Consider the following 21,195-nt stretch of genomic DNA (forward strand, 5'->3'; position numbering starts at 1 on the left):
GAGGTGGGAATTGTGTGACATTCTTCCGGGAATCTCCCAACTATCTTAATGTTAATGCCTTGCTACAGGAGAAAACAACCTTAACTTGACAATGGCATGGCCTCCTTCAGAAAATTTTTTGAAACCTTCCTGTTCCTTACTCCCCCAACCCCATAGTATATAATCAGCCACCCCTCATAACGCCAGTGCAGCAGCTCTGTTTGAGCAATTTGTCCCTGTGTTTTAAATAAACCAGCATTTTGCACCCACGAAAGACGTCTCAAGAATTATTTCTTGGTCCTGGGCTCCGGACTCCACCCCCCCACCCCCAATCTCACCTGCTTTCCAAAACCACACCAGACAGACACTGGAGGGGAGGAGAGTGGGGTTCAGAAACTGCACCTGATGCTCTACTCTGGGGAGGGGAGGTGGGAGTTCATCTCCCCAGAGAATAAGTATTGGGAATCCCGTGAAATTGCCACTGAAGGCCTGCTCTCCCTCCGGACTTGGAAATGGAAGCAGGATTTTTCAAAATCCCCTTAGGAGGAAACGTTTAAAAACAAGAAGGTCCAGGGTGCCTGGGTGGCTCAGTGGGTTAAAACCTCTGCCTTCAGCTCAGGTCATGATCTCAGGGTCCTGGGATCGAGCCCCACATCGGGCTCTCTGCTCAAGCGGGGAGCCTGCTTCCTCCCTCTCTCTCTGCCTGCCTCTCTGCCTACTTGTGACTTCTGTCAAATAAAAAACAAAACAAAACAAAACAAAAAAACAAGAAGGTCCAGTAGCTTGGATATTTGCTATCCAGCTACCAACAGCCCCCCTTCAAGGGAAGGCACCTAGGGTATGAGGGACCCCTGCTTTGGGCCGACCCGCACCTGTCGCAGACAGCGTGGCGCTCTAGCGGGAGAGGATAGACAGCTGTGTGCGGGAAGTCAGTGCTTTGTCCTCTCCGCCACTGCGGGAGAACGCGAAGCCCCGCTGCGGCCGAGGCTGCCCGGCGCAAATGCTGCTGAGGACAGGCGCTGGCAAACGGCCCTCGGTCCACGCAGGATTCAGAGGATCGCGGGAACGGACGGAGGCTCTGGGGTTTCTAAGCCCAGCCCAAGCCCAGGGCTCTCGCAAGGAAAATGTGCAGAGCCTTCCTAGCGTCCGCCGCCTCCGAGCTCCTCAGAGGCCGGGCTCCTTCCCCACCGGAGGCCGCGTCTTCTTTGTAAGTCGAGCAGGCCCCGGCGGGCCGGTTGCTGTGGTAACGCTGCTCGCCGACTCTGTGAGGCGGAGAGGAGGGAGGCGGGCCTCACCGGACGTCACCCAGACTCGGTTTGGGGTGCTGCCCCACCCCCAACTAATTGTCTGCCAGAAAGGAAGCCAGGAGATAGACAATTTGTAAGTGAGGGGTTCAGGGAGCTGCATTAGTACAGGGAAGGGGGTGAGGATCCTCTCCCGTCAACGACTTTAACGGCCCATCAAAGCGGGATGGCGAGGACGTTACAGTTTGAGGGATTTGGTCTGAAGGTCCACGCCCCATCCTCGGCCTTTGGGTCTAGGCCACGCCCCCCAAGCGGGGGCTAGTTCTAGGCCACGCCCCTCCTTTGGGTGCGCGGAAGGAGAACCGAAACAGTGTGGTGTTGCTGACTGAACTGAGCCGAGGCCCAGCACCGGTCGCGTTCCGCTTGCGTCTTGCGAGGCCGCCCCGCCTCTCTGCTTTCCGGGCGCCCTCTTGGTTTTGCGCCTGCGCGTTTCTCCCGCGAGCTCGGGTTGGTCGAACACTCACAGAGTCTCCGGGGCGCGCAAAAGGGGTGGAGCCGGCTTGACCAGGTGCGCGCGCGCGCGCTCGTCTGGAGTGACGATAAAGGAGCAGGCGAGTCGGGAGGATCCAATGGGTAGAGTGGTTCGGCCAGGTTTTTAGGTGGGCAGTGCGTAAGGCCGCTCTGGGCACGAGGGCGCCCATCTCACTGGCCCGCTTGATTCCCGGAGCAGATCCGGGGCAGGAAAAGAGCGCCGGGTCAGGGGCCGCTGCCGCCGCCGCCGCCGCCGCCGCTGCCGCTCCCGGGGGACTCTACCCGCCAGCCCGCAAGCCTGCGCTTTGCGGGCACAGCTACTCAGGGTAAGCGGGCTTGCGCTTACCGGAGAGGAGCGTGAGATGAGAGTGTAGGAGGCCATCGGGGACCTGTGGGAAGAAGGGGAATGGGGGCGTGAGTGAGGGGAAGGGGGTGTAAAAGGAGAAAGGGGCCCATCGAATAGTGGTAATAATACCAATCACTAGTACACAGTAATAATATTAGTGTTATGTGCCAGGACTTTATATAAAGCACTTTATATGCTTCTTTTTTTTATCCTCCCCTACAGTTCTCCGAGGTGTATGTTATTGAACCCATTTTACAAGATAGGAAAACTGAGGCACCGGAGGGGTTAAGTAACTTATGCAAAGCCACACAGCTAGTTGGTGGCATGGGTTCGAATGTAGGCCTGAAAGCCTCCAATTGTATTGTCTTTTCTTCGGGGGAAATAAAGGTGGCTACAAGGGAAGGGGCGGGATGAGTGTTGTTTGGAGAGGGAGGGTGATCTAGAACGGCAAGAGAATGATGATAGGAGACTGCGTAAGGCGGAGGACCTGAGTTTGGATCCTTCCGGGCCTCTCGCCTCTCGGTTCTTTTGGCCCCACAACTTTTCCTTGCCGTTCTGTGTTTATGAACCATAGTTATTGCTCTGGAGGCCTGGACCACATGGTTGGTTTTTAAGAACTGGTTGAACTGCGGTTCAGTCCATGGTAGTTGTGCTCGGACACTGTTTTGGGGGCGGGAGTGATGGAGGACGGCGAGGGCCACCGCGGCGATGTATACAGAGGACCCTCTTTGAAGCTGCTGTGCCATTTCTTCTAACTTGCTCCTACTTCCTTTTCTATCTTATCCTTGCGCGGCAAAGCCTTTGTTCAGTTCTCGGAATGGGGAAGTGATGTTGTCTCCTTGCATCCTTAGGCTTAAACTAAAAAAAACCCGGAAAACCCCAACTTTCTTTTCCTAAGCAAGACCTGGTACTCTGGATTGCTTGCAGAGAAGGATTTCGGTTGGCTTTATTCGTCTTTGCGCTTTAGAGCTTTCCTGGGTAAATAGGAGCTTTGTTTTGGAGAAGTTTACACTATAGGTTAGTAAGAGCGATCTGCACAGATTTTACTGCAGATCAGCACAAGGCAGGGACCTCAGTAATTCCTGTGTGACCTTTTCTTCTTGAACAGTCGAAACAGAAGGTATCAGTGCTTGTTTTTTGCTTTCGTATGGAGTGGAGTAGGGTAGCTCGTGTGGTAGTCAGATTTTCATACAGTGGAGTAACTCCTCCAGCATAGGTATCAGTACTTGTTTTTTGCTTTCATATAGAGGAGTAACTGGTGTGTAGTCAGATTGTCGTAGAGTGGAGTAACTCAAGTGGGAGTCAAGGTTTAATGTCAGCCTGTGAGGGAAACTTTGCATGTGATCATAGTTATCCTTAAAAATTCCTTAGGAAGGTTTAAAGTTATAGATAGACATTCTGTTTCTCAGTAATTCTAGCACAGTGTTTCCTTCAACTTTCAAACTTGTTACTGTTTCTCTGGTTGCAACTCAGGTAATTAATTAGCTTACATTTAGGGGCTGTATTGCACACATGAACATATTTGAATGGGATAGTCCTTTCGTATTGTGAGGTGTACTGTGTGCAGCTGGCACTAAGAGGCTTAAAAGGAGGAAGAATAACTAAGGAGAACAATATGTTTGTGATTCCCGTCTTAGGATCCTTCTGGAGCATGTGCTCACTGTGTGGAAAGTGGCAGGCAAAACTGGTATATTTATTATTATTTCTCTCCTCTTATGCTAAGCTAAATGTGCATAATGTGATTCCTTTTCAATTTTTGAGTGGCACTACATTTTGAGATTTGCAAGCAATTTCCCGACAATTTTCCTAGATGAGGGTTTGGTGTGAGGATGTCTTATATATTTTTGCCAGTGGTCTGTACTTGTGTTCCATATTTATCATATATGTGTAACAAGGGTTAGCTTTTTGAAAGTAGCTTAGATTTTTGTTTTTTAAGGTTTTATTTATGAGAGAGAGAGTGCACAAGCTGCAAGAGGGGCAGAGAGAGAGGGAGAAGCAGACTCCTTGCTGAGCAGCGACAGCTGACAGTGTGGTGCTTGATCCCAGGACTTCGGGATCAGGACCTGAGCCAAAGGCAGACACCCAACTGGTTGAGCCACCCAGGCACCCATGGCTTAGTTTATTATTTATTTATTTATTTTTTAAAGTTTTTTTTTTTTTTTAAGATTTTATTCATTTATTTGACAGAGAGAGATATCACAAGTAGGCAGAGAGGCAGGCAGAGAGAGGGGGAAGCAGGCTCCCTGCCGAGCAGAGAGCCCGATGCGGGGCTCGATCCCAGGACCCTGAGATCATGACCTGAGCGGAAGGCAGAGGCCTAACCCACTGAGCCACCCAGGCGCCCCATTTTTTTTTTTAATATATTATATATATATATATATATACACACACACACACATTTATATATATACATATAAAACATATTTTATATGTATATGTACATATTTTATATGTATATGTACATATTTTATATGTATATATATATATATATACACACACACATATTTTAAGATTTTATTTATTTATTTGACAGAGATCACAAGTAGGCAGAGAGGCAGGTAGAGACAGAGAGAGGGGGAAACAGGCTCCCTGCTGAGCAGAGAGCCCCATGCGGGGCTCAATCCCAGGACCCTGGGATCATGACCCCAGTCGAAGGCAGAGGCTTTAACTCACTGAGCCACCCAGGTACCCCTGGCTTAGCTTTTTTAAAAAATTTTTCTTGGAAATGGAAGTCATGATAGTGCCTTTTCAAATTAATGTCTCTGGGGCGCCTGGATGATGGCTTGTTCGTTAAGTCTCTGCCTTAGGCTCAGGACATGGTCCCAGAGTTCTGGGATCAAGCCCTGGATGGGACTCTGCTCAGTGGGGAGCCTGCTTCTCCCTATTCCCCCTCTTCCACTCTCCTGCTTGTGTTCCTTCTCTCACTGTCTCTGTCAAATAAATAAATAAAAATCTTAAAAAAAAATAAAATTTATGTCTCTGAATTTCACTTCTCTTATCTGTAAAATGTAGAGGAAGGAACTGTACAAAGTTGTAAGATTTCTCCATTGTTAATTTTGAAGCAGAACTCCACATTTTGGGCGCCTGGGTGGCTCAGTGGGTTAAGCTGCTGCCTTCGGCTTGGGTCATGATCTCGGAGTCCTGGGATCGAGCCCCGCATCGGGCTCTCTGCTCAGCGGGGAGCCTGCTTCCTCCTCTCTCTCTGCCTGCCTCTCTGCCTGCTTGTGATCTCTCTGTCAAATAAATTAAAAAAAAAAAAAAAAAAAAAAAAAGAACTCCACATTTCATATCTTACCACCTATACCTGTGTCACATTATCTCTAAAAGATAAGGACTCTTTTTAAAAAATCCCATGATAATGTAACACCAAAAAAAAGCAAAACCCCCATACAATAAACCAAAATCAGCCATTGTTCAGACTTTTGTCTTGAAAATGCCACTTTTTAAAAAAATTTCTAACAGTTTAAAGATCAATTTAGGGTCTATAGATTTTGATTGGTTGATAAGTCTATTGAGAGTCTTTTACTTTTATTTCTTGCAGTTTGTTGAAGAAGCTGGGTTATCCTGTAGTTTCCCACAGTAGTTTCTGGATTTTGCTGATTGCCTTCCTGTGGTGTCATTTAACATGTTCTTCTGTCCTCTTTATTTCCTGTAAATTGGTCTAGAGGTTTGATCAGATTCAGGTTAGATTTTTTTTTTTAAGATTTTATTTATTTTAGAGAGATAGCGTGAGCATGTGGGGTATGAGGCAGGGGAGTGAGTGAGGACAGAGGGAAAGGCAGAGAATCCCAAGTAGAATTCCTGATGAGCACAGAGCCTGCTGCAGGGTTGGATCCCAGGACCCTGAGATCATGACCTGAGCTGAAATCAAGAGTGGAACACTTAACTGACTGAGCCAACCAGGCACCCCTCAAGTTAGATTTTTTTTTTTTTTTGACACGTGTAATTCATAGTGGTGATGTGTTCTGTCAGGAGGCACATGATACCTAGTTGTCTCTTTCTGTGGTTATTACAGCCATTGTGATATTTTAACAACTTTATTGAAGTACAATTTAAGTACTGTAAAACTAGAGTACAGAGATTTTTAGTAAATTTATGGAGTTGTGCAGTAATCAGGTAGTTGAGTTTAGTAACCTTTCTCTCACCTCGGTAAGATAACCTCATGCCATTGACAGTTAATGCCTGTTCCCATTCCATTGCTATAGTCTACTTTCTGCCTTTATAGATTTCCCTTTTCTGAATAATCCATATAGATGCCATTATGATTATTGCCCAGATCTGTGAATTCTTCAGGATCTACAAAACTGATATTCTATCATTCCGTATTCGTTAGCTTTATGACTTCTATTAAAGGAAACTTTCCTTTGGGATTTCTCTCTCTGTCAAATAAATAAATAAACAAATCTTAAAATAAATAAATAAATAAATAAATAAAATCTTTTTTTTTTTTTTAAGATTTTTTTTAATCTATTTATTTGACAGAGAGATCACAAGCAGGCAGAGAGGCAGGCAGAGAGAGAGGAGGAAGCAGGCTCCCCACTGAGCAGAGAGCCCGATGCGGGGCTCGATCCCAGGACTCCGAGATCATGACCTGAGCCGAAGGCAGTGGCTTAACCCACTGAGCCACCCAGGTGCCCCAATAAATAAAATCTTAAAAAAAAATCCGTGAGTTCATAGTACACTGTCTTAGAAGTTTGAAGACGTTGATTGTAGTAACTATTCATAATGGTGTTTATTATAATCTTTTTTTTTTTTTTTAAAGATTTTATTTATTCATTTGACAGAGATCGCAAGTAGGCAGAGGCGGGCAGAGAGAGAGAGGGAAGCAGGCTCCCCGCTGCTGAGCAGAGAGCCCGATGCGGGGCCTGATCCCAGGACTCTGGGGTCATGACCTGAGCCGAAGGCAGAGGCTTTAACCCACTGAGCCACCCAGGCACCCTATAATCTTTTATATATATTTATCTTTTATATATCTTCTTCGACCAGAGGGAGCCTCTTCAGGATATTTCCTGAGTTCTTTTGACACAACCTTAAGAGCTGCTTAACTAGGGAGCTGGTTCTAAGAATTTAGTGTAAATACCCAATTGTCTTCTTTATAAGCCTGCTTTTTTCTGCTTTGAGACCAAAGGCATTTTTTTGCTTGGGTCCTTTTTGATGCTTTGCTTTTATGGAAATGTCTTCACAGTCATACCCACTTCCCCTAAAGTAGTTTATGGTAATACTTGAAATGACACCAAAAAGGAAGTGCATTGTTTAAGTTAGAAAAATAAGGAATTGAAGTGGTACTGATTTAATATTAATGGGCATTAAAAAAAGGCTTTGTGCCCTCTTGCAGGGGAAAACCTTAAACACAGTTTATAATCTAATCAGAATACTAACATTTTCTTAATTAGGATTATATAATGGGATTTATTCCATACTCAGCTTGAACTTTTGCCCTTGTTGGATGTTCTTTATTCATTCGCAAGCCTTTAAATTCATGCCCATCATGTACAGGACTGAAATGAGAAGAAATGGATTCTGTCTTTGAGAAGTATCCACCCATATTTGTTAGGAACTTACCACTGTCTCCTTAAGTTTCAGAGTAATTATAGTCAGTCTATTATAATTCCAGAGAAACATCTGTTAAAGTGTTGGGTACTTAAATAAATGGGATCTTCCAGGGTGACAAACCAAAAGATCAGTTTCTCAGATTTTTCTCAGAGAAATGATGACATTTGAGGATGACAGTTTCGTTTTGATCTAGATTCTTACCATTGCATCTGCCTGTCTTGAAAGTAGGAAGCAAAGATTCATTTTACTATTTCTAGGAATTTTCCTTTGAATATATATCTGTGTACTGGAGCCCACTCTTACGTTGAGGGTGCATGTGGTGGGGTCGCCTTTTTAAATAAAGGCCATTATGATAAGCTCCTTTTGGTCTTTTTGTAACTAAGCATCTCATTATTATAATAATGGCATTACTCTGAAGCTGAATCATGTTGAGTTTTATCTTGCAGAATACTGTGCCCCTCCATAGTTTCCTCCCAGAATATGCACTAAACTCATATTATGCTTTCTAGATGAATTATTTATACTTGCCATCTTCTCTGTTCCTTTTGTTGAATGGTGTAGTTTCTATTATTATGTGTTTAAAAGTAGACATTAATAATTCCAATTCTTCCTTTCATTGTGGTGGTTAAAATTTCAAATTAGCAAGTGGGGTTGGTTTTTTACCACTTAAATCCCTCACTTCATGATCTATTTCCACAGATCTAAAGAGGCACTATATTAAGTTAGTTAATTGTCTTTAGTTTATATATGACTTTTGGATTGTGGAGAAAAAGAATTTCCCCTTTTATAGGGGGCAGAGGGAGGAGTCCCATGACCATATTCACGATGTAGTTGTTAAGACTTACATGTGAGGGGCGCCTGGGTGGCTCAGTGGGTTAAGCCTCTGCCTTCGGCTCAGGTCATGATCTCAGGGTCTTGGGATCGAGCCCTGCATCGGGCTCTCTGCTTGGCGGTGAGCCTGCTTCCCCCTCTCTCTGCTTGCCTCTCTGCCTACGTGTGATCTCTCTCTCTCTCTCTCTCTCTGTGTCAAATAAATAAATAAAATCTTTAAAAAAAAAAAAAAAGACTTACATGTGAGATTTTAGGTCTACATTCTTTCGGGCTTTCAGAGTTCCTGATACCTTCAAACTGGCTAAAGTGATTCCTTAAAAATGTTTCCCTGATTTGGTCTCTGTGCAAAGTGTAAAAGTCATAGATGAGAGAATATTTGTGGTCATTAGGGCCTATTTTAATCTTTAGATAGTCTGAAAAGGGCTCAAATACTGATTTAGGGTAGTGGTTTTCACTTCTGTGCTAAAGGGCAGCTTGGGTAAAAGTTTCTTCAGATTTCTTTCTTTCCTTTTTTTTAAGATTTTATTTTTAAGTAATCTCTACACCCAGCATGGGTCTGAAACTTACAACCCCGAGATCAGAAGTCACATTCTACACCAACTGAGCCAGCCAGGCACCCCAGTTTCTTCAGATTTCTTTCTTTCTTTTTTTTTTTTTTTAAAGATTTTATTTGTCAGAGAGCGAGCGAGCGAGAGTGAGCACATGCAGACAGAGTGGCAGGCAGAGACAGAGGGAGAAGCAGGCTCCCTGCTGAGCAAGGAGCCTGATGTGGGACTCGATCCCAGGACGCTGGGATCATGACCTGACCTGAAGGCAGCCGCTTAACCAACTGAGCCACCCAGGCGTCCCCTTCAGATTTCTTAATTTTAGTTTCTTTGGGTTAAAGAAATTGTGTGTGTGTGTGTATGTGTGTGTGTCTTTGTCTTGACAAAGGCAAATTTCCCTACCTTATAAACTGAAGAATTAATGTAAATAGTCTTAATGTTTTAGCTTAAACTGATGAAGTGATTTTTTTTAATCTTTGTTTTGTTGACATTATCCAAGTTTGTAAATTTATGTGATTTCAAAATATGTTTTTGAATCTAGATCAGATCAACCAACGGCTTACCCTCTTACAGAGTCAGCTGAAAGTGACTTACCAAGTTTCTTCAAGATGCCTGCAGCACTTGTGGAGAACAGCCAAGTTATCTGTGAAGTCTGGGCCAGCAATCTAGAAGAAGAGATGAGGAAGATCCGAGAAATTGTGCTCAGTTACAGTTATATTGCTATGGTAAAGAGCTCTGCTCTGTTTGACTCACCTTCTTCTATGGACTTAGGGAATGTTCAATGTGAGATTTTGAAAGAAAGGATAACACTAACCCATGGTAAATTAAACTTGGTGGAAGGTTGTGATGCTTTTATAAAACATGGTAGCCAGTATGTCTGAGAACCTACAATATCTTAGATTTTTTTTTGTAATGTTACTTTGTGTTTAATAGTTTTTAAGCAGAAGTTATGTCAGTCCATAGGGCAGGTCTGTCCTGTCCTGCAGATAGGGTAAATTTGACAGTGTTTAAAAATGGTTTTTAAAAATTAGCTATCACCATGTAAAAATTAAGAGATCTCTTTTAAAGTCCAGATTTCTGGGGCACCTGGGTGGCTCAGTGGGTTGAGCCTCTGCCTTCAGCTCAGGTCATGATCTCAGGGTCCTGGGATCGAGCCCCGCATCGGGCTCTTTGCTCAGCGGGGAGTCTGCTTCTCCTTTCTCTGCCTGCCTCTCTGCCTACTTGTGATCTCTCTCTCTGTCAAATAAATAAATAAAAAATAAATAAATAAAATCTTAAAAAAAACCAAAAAACAAAAAACTTTAAAGTCCAGATTTCTGACATCTCTGGGAAAAAAATGGGAAGATCTGGCATTACAGGATCCACATTCTTCGTGTTACTGAGTGGCTGGAGAGGCAGATGTGTGTCATGGTGATATTGAGGGTCTCTTCTAGAGGAGGCATGTGCTGTCTAGTTTGCTCTAATCTGCATTACTCATAAGCAGTAAGTCCTTAGCCTCATATTTAAAACTGTCTGTGATCTTGTTCCAGGCTTTTTACTCACAGTAAATGTAGCTATTGTTTTTTTCTGAATAGCTATTTCCTTTCCCTATATTTGTATTTTTATTCATACATGTTCTCAACCAAAACTTTTTTAAAAAATATTTTATTTATGGGCGCCTGGGTGGCTCAGTGGGTTAAGCCGCTGCCTTCGGCTCAGGTCATGATCTCAGGGTCCTGGGATTGAGTCCCGCATCGGGCTCTCTGCTCAGCAGGGAGCCTGCTTCCCTCTCTCTCTCTCTCTCTCTGCCTGCCTGTCTGTCTACTTGTGATCTCTCTCTGTCAAATAAATAAATAAAATCTTTAAAAAAAATATTTTATTTATTTATTAGAGAGAGAGTGAGCACACAGAGGGAGCATGAGAGAGAGAAGCAGGCTTCCCGCTGAGCAGAGAGCCTGAACTGGGGCTTGATCCCGGGACCCTGAGATCATGACGTTAGCTGAAGGCAGCGGCTTAACCTACTGAGCCACACAGGCGCCCCGAAACCTAAACGTTTTTAAATTCACTGTATATGAATATAGAATGTTCTTAATCTATAGTTAGTCAGCTCTTCTTACTCACATTCTTTTTTTTTTTTTTAAGATTTTATTTATTTATTTGACAAAGAGAGATCACAAGTAGGCAGAGAGGCAGGCAGAGAGAGAGGGAAGCAGGCTCCTCGCAGAGCAGAGAGCCTGATGCGGGGCTCGATCCCAGGACCCTGAGATCATGACCCGAGCTGAAGGCAGAGGCTTTAACCCACTGAGCCACCCAGGTGCCCCATATTCTTACTCACATTCTGCCTAGGATTTCCAATTTGCTGCCCAAAACTTCATGATTCTAGTACTCCTTGTGTAGGTATCAATGAGATTAGTATTTTATTTTATTTTATTTTATTTTTTTTAAAGATTTTATTCATTTATTTGACAGAGAGAGATCACAAGTAGAGAGAGAGGCAGGCGGAGAGAGAGGAGGGAGCAGGCTCCCTGCTGAGCAGAGAGCCCGATGCGGGACTCGATCCCAGGACCCTGAGATCATGACCCGAGCCGAAGGCAGCGGCTTAACCCACTGGGCCACCCAGGCACCCGAGATTAGTATTTTAATATTTGTGCCCAAGCTTGGGTCTTGTCACATAACTTTTATAAATTAAGATAAAATTTTTATTTATGAATTATCAATTCTCAGCATCCTTCTGTGAAACCTTATGATGAGAGACCTTTTACTTTTCTAGGACACAGAATTTCCAGGTGTTGTGGTACGACCAATTGGTGAATTTCGTAGTTCCATAGATTACCAGTATCAGCTTTTACGGTGCAATGTTGACCTTCTAAAAATTATCCAGCTGGGCCTTACATTCACAAATGAAAAGGGAGAATATCCTTCTGGAATCAACACTTGGCAGTTCAACTTCAAATTTAATCTTACGTAAGTGTCTGAAATTCTCAGTGTTATTCTTAGATCTACCACATTTGTGCAGACTGTGATTTCTGACTGTTTTTATTAATATGAAGTTTTATTTCCATTGAAACCAAGTAAGGATTGGACACAGCAGTCAAATAGACGATGGAATAAGGAATCTCAGAAAGTAAAGTCCCTCTTAAAGAACTCTTATAGGGCAACAGTAAAAAGACAATCCAGTTGGAAATGGGCATCAGATCTGAATAGACATTTCTCCTAAGAACATATAGATATGGCTAATAAACCCATGAAAAGATGGTCACCATCACTAGTCATGAGGGAAATGCAAATCAAAACCACAGTGAGATACCACTTCATACCCATTAGATGGCTGTAATTAAAAAGACACAACAAATGTTGGTAAGGGTGTAGAGAAATTAGAATCCTCGTTATATTGCTGTTGGGAAAGTAGAATGGTGTAGCCTCTTTGGAAAACAGGCAGTTTATCAAAAGGTTAAACGTAGAGTTACCATGTGACCCAGCAATTCCATTTCTAGGCATATACCCAAGAGAAATGAAAACACACGTCCATACAAAAACTTGTATGGGAGTATTCATAACAGCATTATTTATAAAGGTCCCAAGGTGGAAACAATCCAAATGTCTGTGAACTGATGAATGGATAAAATAAATATGGTATATCCATGCTATGTTTTTGGACAGTTAAAGGGAAGAGGTAGTAATATATGTTGTACATTGATGTGCTTTGAAAACATGCTAAGGAAAAGAAGCCAGACACAAAAGACCACTTATTATAGGATTCTTTTTTTATAGGAAATGTTCAAAATAGGCAAACTGATAGAGTCAGAATAGGTTTAGTGGTTGTCCAGGGTGTAGGTGGTGGTGAGATTATGGGGTACTGGGGATTGATTGCATAATGGGTATGGGTTTTGTTTTTGAGGTGATGAAATGGTTTATAATTGACTGTAGTGGTGGTTGCACAATTCTGAAAATACTAAAGGTGATTAAATTGCATATTTTCTTTTTTAAGTTTTTAAAAAAGATTTATTTGAGAGAGTATAGAGTTGGGGGTGGAGGGGTAGCAGAAGAGGGAAAATGTCACAAGCAGACTCTGTGTAGAGAGTAGAGCCTGACACATCTCATGACCCTGAGATCATGACCTGAGCTGAACTCAAGAGTCAGTCATTTAACTGACTGCCTCCCAGACACTCTGAAGTGCATACTTTATTTATTTATTTATTTATATATATATTTTTTTAAGATTTTATTTTTATTTATTTGACAGAGAGAGAAGGCAAGAAAGTGAATACAAGCAGGGAGGGGGGAGAGGGAGAAGCAGGCTTCCCGATGAGCAGGGAAGCCTGTTCAATCCCGGGACCTTGGGATCATGACTTGAGCCGAAGGCGGATGCTCAAGGACTGAGCCACCCAGGTGTCCCTACTTCATTTTCTTTTTTAAAGGTTTTATTTATTTATCTGAGAAAGAGAGAGAGAGAAAGAGAGAGAGAAATCATAGGTAGAGGGGCGGGTAGAGGGAGAAGCAGGTTCTCCGCTGAGCAGGGAGCCCCTTGCAGGGCTTGATCCTAGGACCTGGGATCATGACTTGAGCCGAAGGCAGACGCCTAACTAACTGAGCCACCCAGGCATTCCAGAAGTGTATACTTTATTTATTTATTTTTTTAAATATTTTATTTATTTATTTGACAGAGATCACAAGTAGATGGAGAGGCAGGCAGAGAGTGAGAGAGGGAAGCAGGCTCCCCGCTGAGCAGAGAGCCCGATGCGGGACTCGATCCCAGGACCCCGAGATCATGACCCGAGCCAAAGGCAGCGGCTTAACCCACTGAGCCACCCAGGCGCCCCAGAAGTGTATACTTCAAATGAGTAAATGTTTAGTATGTGAATTACAGCTCAATAAGTCTGTTCAAAATGAAAAATAAAGTTAATTCTCCAGTTAGGAGATAAATTGCAGTTCTGCCATTTTTTATTTTTATTTTATTTTATTTTTTTTTTTTTTAAATTTTTTAGATTTTTTATTTATTTATTTGACAGACAGAGATCACAAGTAGGCAGAGAGGCAGGCAGAGAGAGAGGAAGGGAAGCAGGCTCCCTGCTGAGCAGAGAGCCCGATGCGGGGCTTGATCCCAGGACCCTGAGATCATGACCTGAGCCGAAGGCAGAGGCTTTAACCCGCTGAGCCACCCAGGCGCCCCTATGTGTGTGTTTAAAACAATGCTTATTTTAGGTGAAACAAAACAGAATGATTCAACACTGGTTTTAATTTAGTAGAAAAAATTTAAGATTGTGTTTTTCTTTTCCTAGTTGTCCTAAGTTTATGTGAAGAACAAGTGAAATAACAGTGAAATCTAGTGGGAAAGGAGTTACATAATTTATTTTTCTACTTTTGTGATGTGTGGCATTATAAATATTCCTCTGTTTAAATTGATGGGTGTATCTTTGCAGGGGAATATTATGCCAGAGTTGCAAAGGATGTGGTATATCTCTGAGCATTGGTCTGGAAAGATGGTCTGCGCTGTGTAGATATAAGGCTGGAGTTGTGTATGTGTATGTAGAGAAAATAGCCTTCAAGAATATATAAACTGAGTTATTAGCAGTTGTTTCTATGATATAATATTATAAGGACATTTTTATTTTATTTTTTATTTTTTTTTAAATTTTTATTTATTTATTTGACAGAGAGAGATCACAGTTGACAGAGAGGCAGGCAGAGAGAGAGAGAGAGAGAGAGGGAAGCAGGCTCCCCGCTGAGCAGAGAGCCCGATGCGGGACTCGATCCCAGGACCCTGAGATCATGACCTGAGCCGAAGGCAGTGGCTTAACCCACTGAGCCACCCAGGCGCCCCATAAGGACATTTTTATTTTTATTTTTTTTATTTATTTTTTGTTTTGTTTTGTTTTGTTTTGTTTTTTTTAGATTTTATTTATTTATTTGACAGATCACAAGCAGGCAGAGAGGCAGGCAGAGAGAGAGGAGGAAGCAGGCTCCCTGCTGAGCAGAGAGCCCGATGCGGGGCTCGATCCCAGGACTCGATCCCAGGACTCTGAGGTCATGACCTGAGCCGAAGGCAGCGGCTTAACCCACTGAGCCACCCAGGCGCCCCCATAAGGACATTTTTAAAAGTTTTCTGGTATTTTAAATATTTTTGTATTGGTTGATTCTCTTTTTCTATAAATAATGGGAGAAATGTGGATCTTTTATAATTAAGAAATTTATTTTGTGGGGGCAAGTCTTTTCCATCGGCCACAGAGAAAAGATTATCTACTTTGCTTGCTTGCTGGAATACTGGAAAGAATGAGTTGATCTGTTACTAAATTATGAAAGTATTTCAAGAATACTTGTTCTGTAATTGCAAGGTGATGTTAATATTGCTGCCCACTACTTCTCTTAGATTAAGAAGTGAATACCTTCTTTTTTAGAGAGGACATGTACTCCCAGGATTCCATAGATCTCCTCGCTAACTCTGGACTGCAATTTCAGAAGCATGAAGAGGAAGGGATTGACACATTGCATTTTGCAGAGCTGCTTATGACATCAGGGGTGGTTCTCTGTGACAACGTCAAATGGCTTTCGTTTCATAGGTCAGTCCCAGATAATGTGTATTTCCCTTGCTTTGGGAACAGGAAATTGCATTCTTAAGTTACTGCTGCAGTCCTATTGGCTATTTTTTTTTTTTAAACTACCTATTGGCAGTTACGGAGTTCAAATGTAACTTAGCCATGTTTCAGTTGTTTCAAAAAAGACTTTGGAGCTTATATTGGTTTGTTTCACACAGTACTGGGCTCTGTCATGTGGCTGGCTATCAGTAGGTACATTCCAGGTGGAAAGATGGAGGGTGGGGAGGATCAAAGCACTTGATCATCTTTTTCTTGTCCTGTAAGTGGCTGGCCTGTAGTTTATGATGAATAAAACCCACATTTGTAACCCCTTGGGTTCTCTTATAAGTCTCTCATATTAGTCTGGTTTGTTGGTATTTTTTTTTTTTTTAAAGATTTTATTTATTTATTTGACAGAGAGAGATCACAAGCAGGCAGAGAGGCAGGTAGAGAGAGAGGAGGAAGCAGGCTCCCTGCCGAGCAGAGAGCCCGATGCGGGGCTCGATCCCAGGACCCTGAGATCATGACCTGAGCCGAAGGCAGTGGCTTAACCCACTGAGCCACCCAGGCGCCCCTGGTTTGTTGGTATTTGAGGGAAAGTTCAGATTACAGTAGGATAGATTATGGAAAACTGAAAGTTACAAGGTAGCACCATTAAGTTTTGAGAAATAAAGCAGTTGAACTCGGGGGCCTGGTAATTGCTGCTTTTTCAGCTCATTGCCTCATTCTCTCTTGTAGTGGCTATGATTTTGGCTACATGGTAAAGTTACTTACGGATTCTCGTTTGCCAGAAGAGGAACATGAATTCTTTCATATTCTGAACCTTTTTTTCCCATCCATTTATGATGTGAAATACCTGATGAAGAGCTGCAAAAATCTTAAGGTACACAATATTTTTCTTAATATAAATAGCAACAAAAAAGACAAAACAGGCTTGTCATTTTGCTTTACCACTATTTTTAGAAATTATTATTATTATTATTATTATTTATTGCTCCTTACGCATTCTTCAGTGCCTTCTAGGTGCCAGCATTGTACTGAAGTGGGTGTATATAGAGCTGATTGGCACAGGGATTTGTGTGGTGAATGTATTTAATCTGGGGATGAAGGGAGCCCTCTGCTTCTCTTATTCTGGGGGAGGCCTTTGTCACTTAGGGCTCACAAACCTAGTGAAATCGTTGGCGGCATGAGGTGTGTATGTAGTTTGTTAGGGATGGGGTCTGTAGTGTACCAGACTCAGAGGGGTTCTTAATCCTAGATAGTTCAGCAACTCAGCACCCTAGTAAGTTATTGACGTAAGAGATTTTCTGTCTAGAATTGGATTGGTATTTACTGTTTCCTCAATCTTGTTTTATAGCCATTAGGACTTTAAAATGGGGCAGAGGTCTGATACAATTAATGATATGTAAAAGGAAGGAATGAAAAGTGAAATATAACACAGTGTATTTTTTGGAGGGTTAAAAAGGGAATATTGCTGGGGTAAGGCCTTAGTAAATGACCTGTTCCCACTTGTTATCACCAAAAGAATTAAACTAAAAAGTGGACTTAGTTGATTCCAGTAGAGGAGGGGTGGGTCTGAAATACTCTCTTTGTTTTCTTTACATTTACAGGGTGGTCTTCAGGAAGTTGCTGATCAGTTGGATTTGCAGAGAATTGGAAGGCAACACCAGGCAGGCTCAGACTCGCTGCTGACAGGAATGGCGTTCTTCAGGATGAAAGAGGTAAGGGAGGTGGGTTATCTTTGTGGGCTGAGATTTGTTGAAAATTTATAGTTCTGATGGAAGTTGATCACTTTGAAAGTAGTTATTTTGTTTGTTTGTTATGATGTTCAGTATATTATATGCAGTTTGGGAGGCAAAGTTATCCTGAAATGGAGGCTCCCTCAGCTTATTCAAGTCTAGGCATATACTTGGTGTTCTTTGCAGTTCTCTTGTTGTAATTTGCTTTTCTTCTGATTTCTCTAATATGGACACATTTGTACACTCACTTATTTTATGCTTAAGTTCTGTGAGTTGTCAAATGTAACTGTAAATGAAAATGCTGACAACCAGCATATTTCATGACAAGCTGAAAGGTTTTCCTCTAAAATCAGGAACAACACAAGCATGCCCATTCTAGCCACTTTTATTCAACATAGTATTGGAAGTCCCGGCCAGAGTAATTAGGCAAGCACAAGAAATACAGGGGATCCAAATTAGAACAGAGGAAGTAAAACTGTCACTGTTTTCAGATGGCATGATATTATACACAGAAAACTCGAAAGAGTCCACCGAGAAGCTTTTAGAGTAAATGAATTCAGTAAAATTTCAAGATACAAAATCAGTATACAAATATCTTGTGTTTCTGTATATTAATAATGAACTGTCAGAAAGAAGTTAAGAAAGAATCCCATTCACAACTGCATCAAAAACAATAAAGTACCTAGGAACCACTTTAACCAAGAAGATAAAAGACATGTACCCTGAAAATTACAAGGCATTGATGAAAGAAACTGAAGAAGACACAAATAAATGGAAAGATACTTAGGGCTCATGAATTGGAAGAATTAATATCCATTTTTTTAAAAAAAGATTTTATCCATTTGAGAGAGAGAGAGAGAGAAGGAAACTCCGGACTGAGCAGGGAGCCCGATGTAGGTCTGAGTCCCAGGACCCTGGGATCATGACCTGAGCTGAAAGCAGATGCTTTTTTTTTTTTTTTTTTAAAGATTTTATTTATTTATTTGACAGAGACAGATCACAAGTAGGCAGAGAGGCAGGCAGAGAGGCAGGCAGAGAGAGAGGAGGAAGCAGGCTCCCTGCTGAGCAGAGAGCCCAATGCGGGGCTCGATCCCAGGACCCTGAGATCATGACCTGAGCCGAAGGCAGCGGCTTAACCCACTGAGCCACCCAGGCGCCCCTGAAAGCAGATGCTTAACCAACTGAGCCATCCAGGCGCCCCTGGAAGAATATATATTCTGCAAATGTCCGTACTTTCCAAAGCAGTCTTACAGATTCGGTGCAGTCTCTGTCAAAATTCCTGTGGCATTTTTCACAGAAGTAGAACAATGATCTTATAATTTGTGTGGAACTATAGAAGTCCCGAGAAAGAAGAACAAAGCTGGTGGCATCATGATCCCCCGAGGTTGCTTAGGCAATGGCTGGAGACATTTTTGGTTGTCACAGTCTGGAGCAGCAGAGGCGATGCCCACTACCAGCCAGGGACATCGCTAAACATTCTACAGTACTACAGTACACTGGACAGCTCCCCTCATGCCACCACGCCCACCCCGCCCCCAACAAGGAATTACCCTACCCAGCCAGTAGGGCCAGGGTTGAGGTACCCTACTGAAGTGTGTAATATCCACTCTCTCACTTGTAAAGGCCTCCTATTGGCCCATTTTCTAGATAGGGAACTGTGGCTGAAGGAGAGTTGGAAGATCACACAGAGTGTAGAGCCCAAGCTTCTAAGCACCGCACTGCTTGCTAAAGAGAAGGGCGGAGATGGGGATGGTTGTACTAAACAGTGGCAGCAGCCCACAGATCCTGGCAGTAGAACTCTTGGAGAGTCGAAGTCTGTTCAGAAAGGAGAGCGTATATATTAAGAAGGGAGCATGAAAAGACTATGTAAGAGGAGAGATTTGGAGCCTTTCTTTATGAAGTTACTTCCTAGTTGGGTAGATCGTCAGGGCTTGGAGACGGCTGGGAGGTGCTGATGTAGTAGTGTGAGACTTGGCATGACTGCTGGCGGGATTCTCACCGTGGGTTCTCTGTCCTATCCTGCAGTTGTTTTTTGAGGACAGTATTGATGATGCCAAATACTGTGGGCGACTCTATGGCCTAGGCACAGGAGTGGCCCAGAAGCAGAATGAGGATGTGGACTCTGCCCAGGAGAAGATGAGCATTCTGGCTATCATCAACAACATGCAGCAGTGATGGCGTCGAGGCTCTGTAGGGCAGGCCTGATCCCAGAGTGGTGCTTCTCTGCTGACTGTGTACTTCCCTTCCTCCCCAAGAGAAAACGCTTCTTTTGAGCAAACTGTACCTACCATCCGCGTTGAAAGACTTTTGTATTGAAGACAAAAGATGTCTTTATTTTAGATCCAGAAGAGGGGAGTTGACTCTGAATTTGTAAACAAGTCTTCCCTATTCCTCATCCCCAAGCCTCTCTCCAGTTGCTTCCTGCCACCAGCATCCATGGCTCATTTGACACCTTTTTAAATATCCAGGACAAGTCAGAAAGACGAGTAAAATATATATAACTCTTTATCTGTTGTCATCCTTTTTCTTTTAAGTCTTGCTACTCTCTGAGGATGAAGACTTTTTGATGGGATTCTCAGCTGAGCTGAGGGTTTCCAGGGAAAGTGGAACAAAATGGGTGTTTTGTGAATTGGTTTATAGATGTCTTTTTCCTTCTTCTTCTTCTTCTTTTTTTTTTTTGGACCTTTCTATAGTCCTTGCTTTCCTCACACTTTGTTAGTCTTTATCATTATATGCTATTATGTGGAAATGAATTAATCAGTGCTGAAATTTTGAAGACCAGATAATGAAAACTTTTATTAAAAACAAAATTCTTCTGAATATGTTTACCCTTTATTCATGAGGAACTCCAGAATTGGTAATGGGTATTAAGTTAACCACTTTATGTGTCTTTAAGTCTGTGTTCCATTGTGCCACTGAGATTTGCTGTCACATGTCTATCATTTGCAATCATTTTAAATCTTAATATAATAAAATATCCTATATTTGTTCCTGAACGAATTAAGATCAGAATTTTGGACCATAACTCTTATATTTTCAGTAATGCGATTTCAGATGGTCTTTTGTATTTTTCCACGTCTCTTTGTTCTCCCTGCTTTTCCTTTCGGCGAACCTGAGGAGAACTTAGGGAGACTGATTATGTGAGTACCAGGAATGTGAGTCTTTGAAAAGTTAATAGTGGTACATGTAAACAGGGCAGTAAGGAATTTGGTTAGAGTTCTCTTGGAGTAATATCCCACAACTGGGGTAGGAAGCTCAGGACTGATTTTTTTTTTTTTTCCTTAAACTAGTCATTTAAAAAGTACATTATATTGTTTTTTGAATGACTACAGTACGGACAATTTAGAAAAACCAAAAACCCCTTTGAAATATGAAAACTGGTAACTCACTGAAGTGGATGAATAGTCTTACATTTTAAAAGCTTATGGAAAACTCAATTTCACATGATTCGAAAATGTCAAGTATTATAAGCTGGTATTTAAGATGCTTGTAAATATTATTTATGTTTTTAATTTTGTAAAATAAAGATTTCTTTTTAACCACTGGCATGAAGGTTTGATCTTTCATAGCTATTAATTGCTGACTGTAGAAGATAGCTGTTTGCAATCAGTGATTAGAAGCATCTCACCTGCCCCCAAACTCTTGTCTCCATATCCCACAAGTTGGCTTGCGTATAAAATGTCTCACTTTCTTGGAAGTTGTTCTTTTAAGATTTTATTTATTTATTAGAGAGTGTGAGTGAAAGAAAAGAGACCACGAACCAGGGGTAGGGGGAGAGGGAGAAGCAGGGCTCCATCCTGAGACCCTGGGATCATGACCTGACCCAAAGGCAGACACTTGAGCGACTGAGCCCCCCAGGTGTCCCTGTAGGAAGTT

The 21,195-nt window shown here is 42.4% G+C and overlaps 1 protein-coding gene across 4 annotated transcripts; it reads left to right on the forward strand.

Moving 5' to 3' along the window:
* The first annotated feature begins 947 nt into the window (after positions 1–947).
* CNOT8 (CCR4-NOT transcription complex subunit 8) lies at positions 948–20,865 on the forward strand. Of its 4 annotated transcripts, none has more exons than XM_047731627.1 (7): positions 948–1,186; positions 9,571–9,754; positions 11,779–11,972; positions 15,404–15,565; positions 16,319–16,463; positions 17,191–17,301; positions 19,345–20,865. In XM_047731627.1, the coding sequence occupies exons 1-7, from the start codon at positions 1,104–1,106 to the stop codon at positions 19,492–19,494; spliced, it is 1,029 nt and encodes a 342-aa protein (XP_047587583.1). In that variant the 5' UTR covers positions 948–1,103; the 3' UTR covers positions 19,495–20,865. The 4 variants fall into 4 exon arrangements, with proteins under 4 accessions (XP_047587583.1, XP_047587586.1, XP_047587585.1 ...); XM_047731630.1 differs by lacking the exon at positions 948–1,186 and adding an exon at positions 1,230–1,359; XM_047731629.1 differs by lacking the exon at positions 948–1,186 and adding an exon at positions 1,800–2,080 and having other exon boundaries at positions 9,603–9,754.
* Positions 20,866–21,195: the final 330 nt, after the last annotated feature.

This window comes from Lutra lutra, chromosome 5 (genome assembly GCF_902655055.1).
Source record: "Lutra lutra chromosome 5, mLutLut1.2, whole genome shotgun sequence".
In the NCBI taxonomy this organism is placed as follows: domain Eukaryota; kingdom Metazoa; phylum Chordata; class Mammalia; order Carnivora; family Mustelidae; genus Lutra; species Lutra lutra.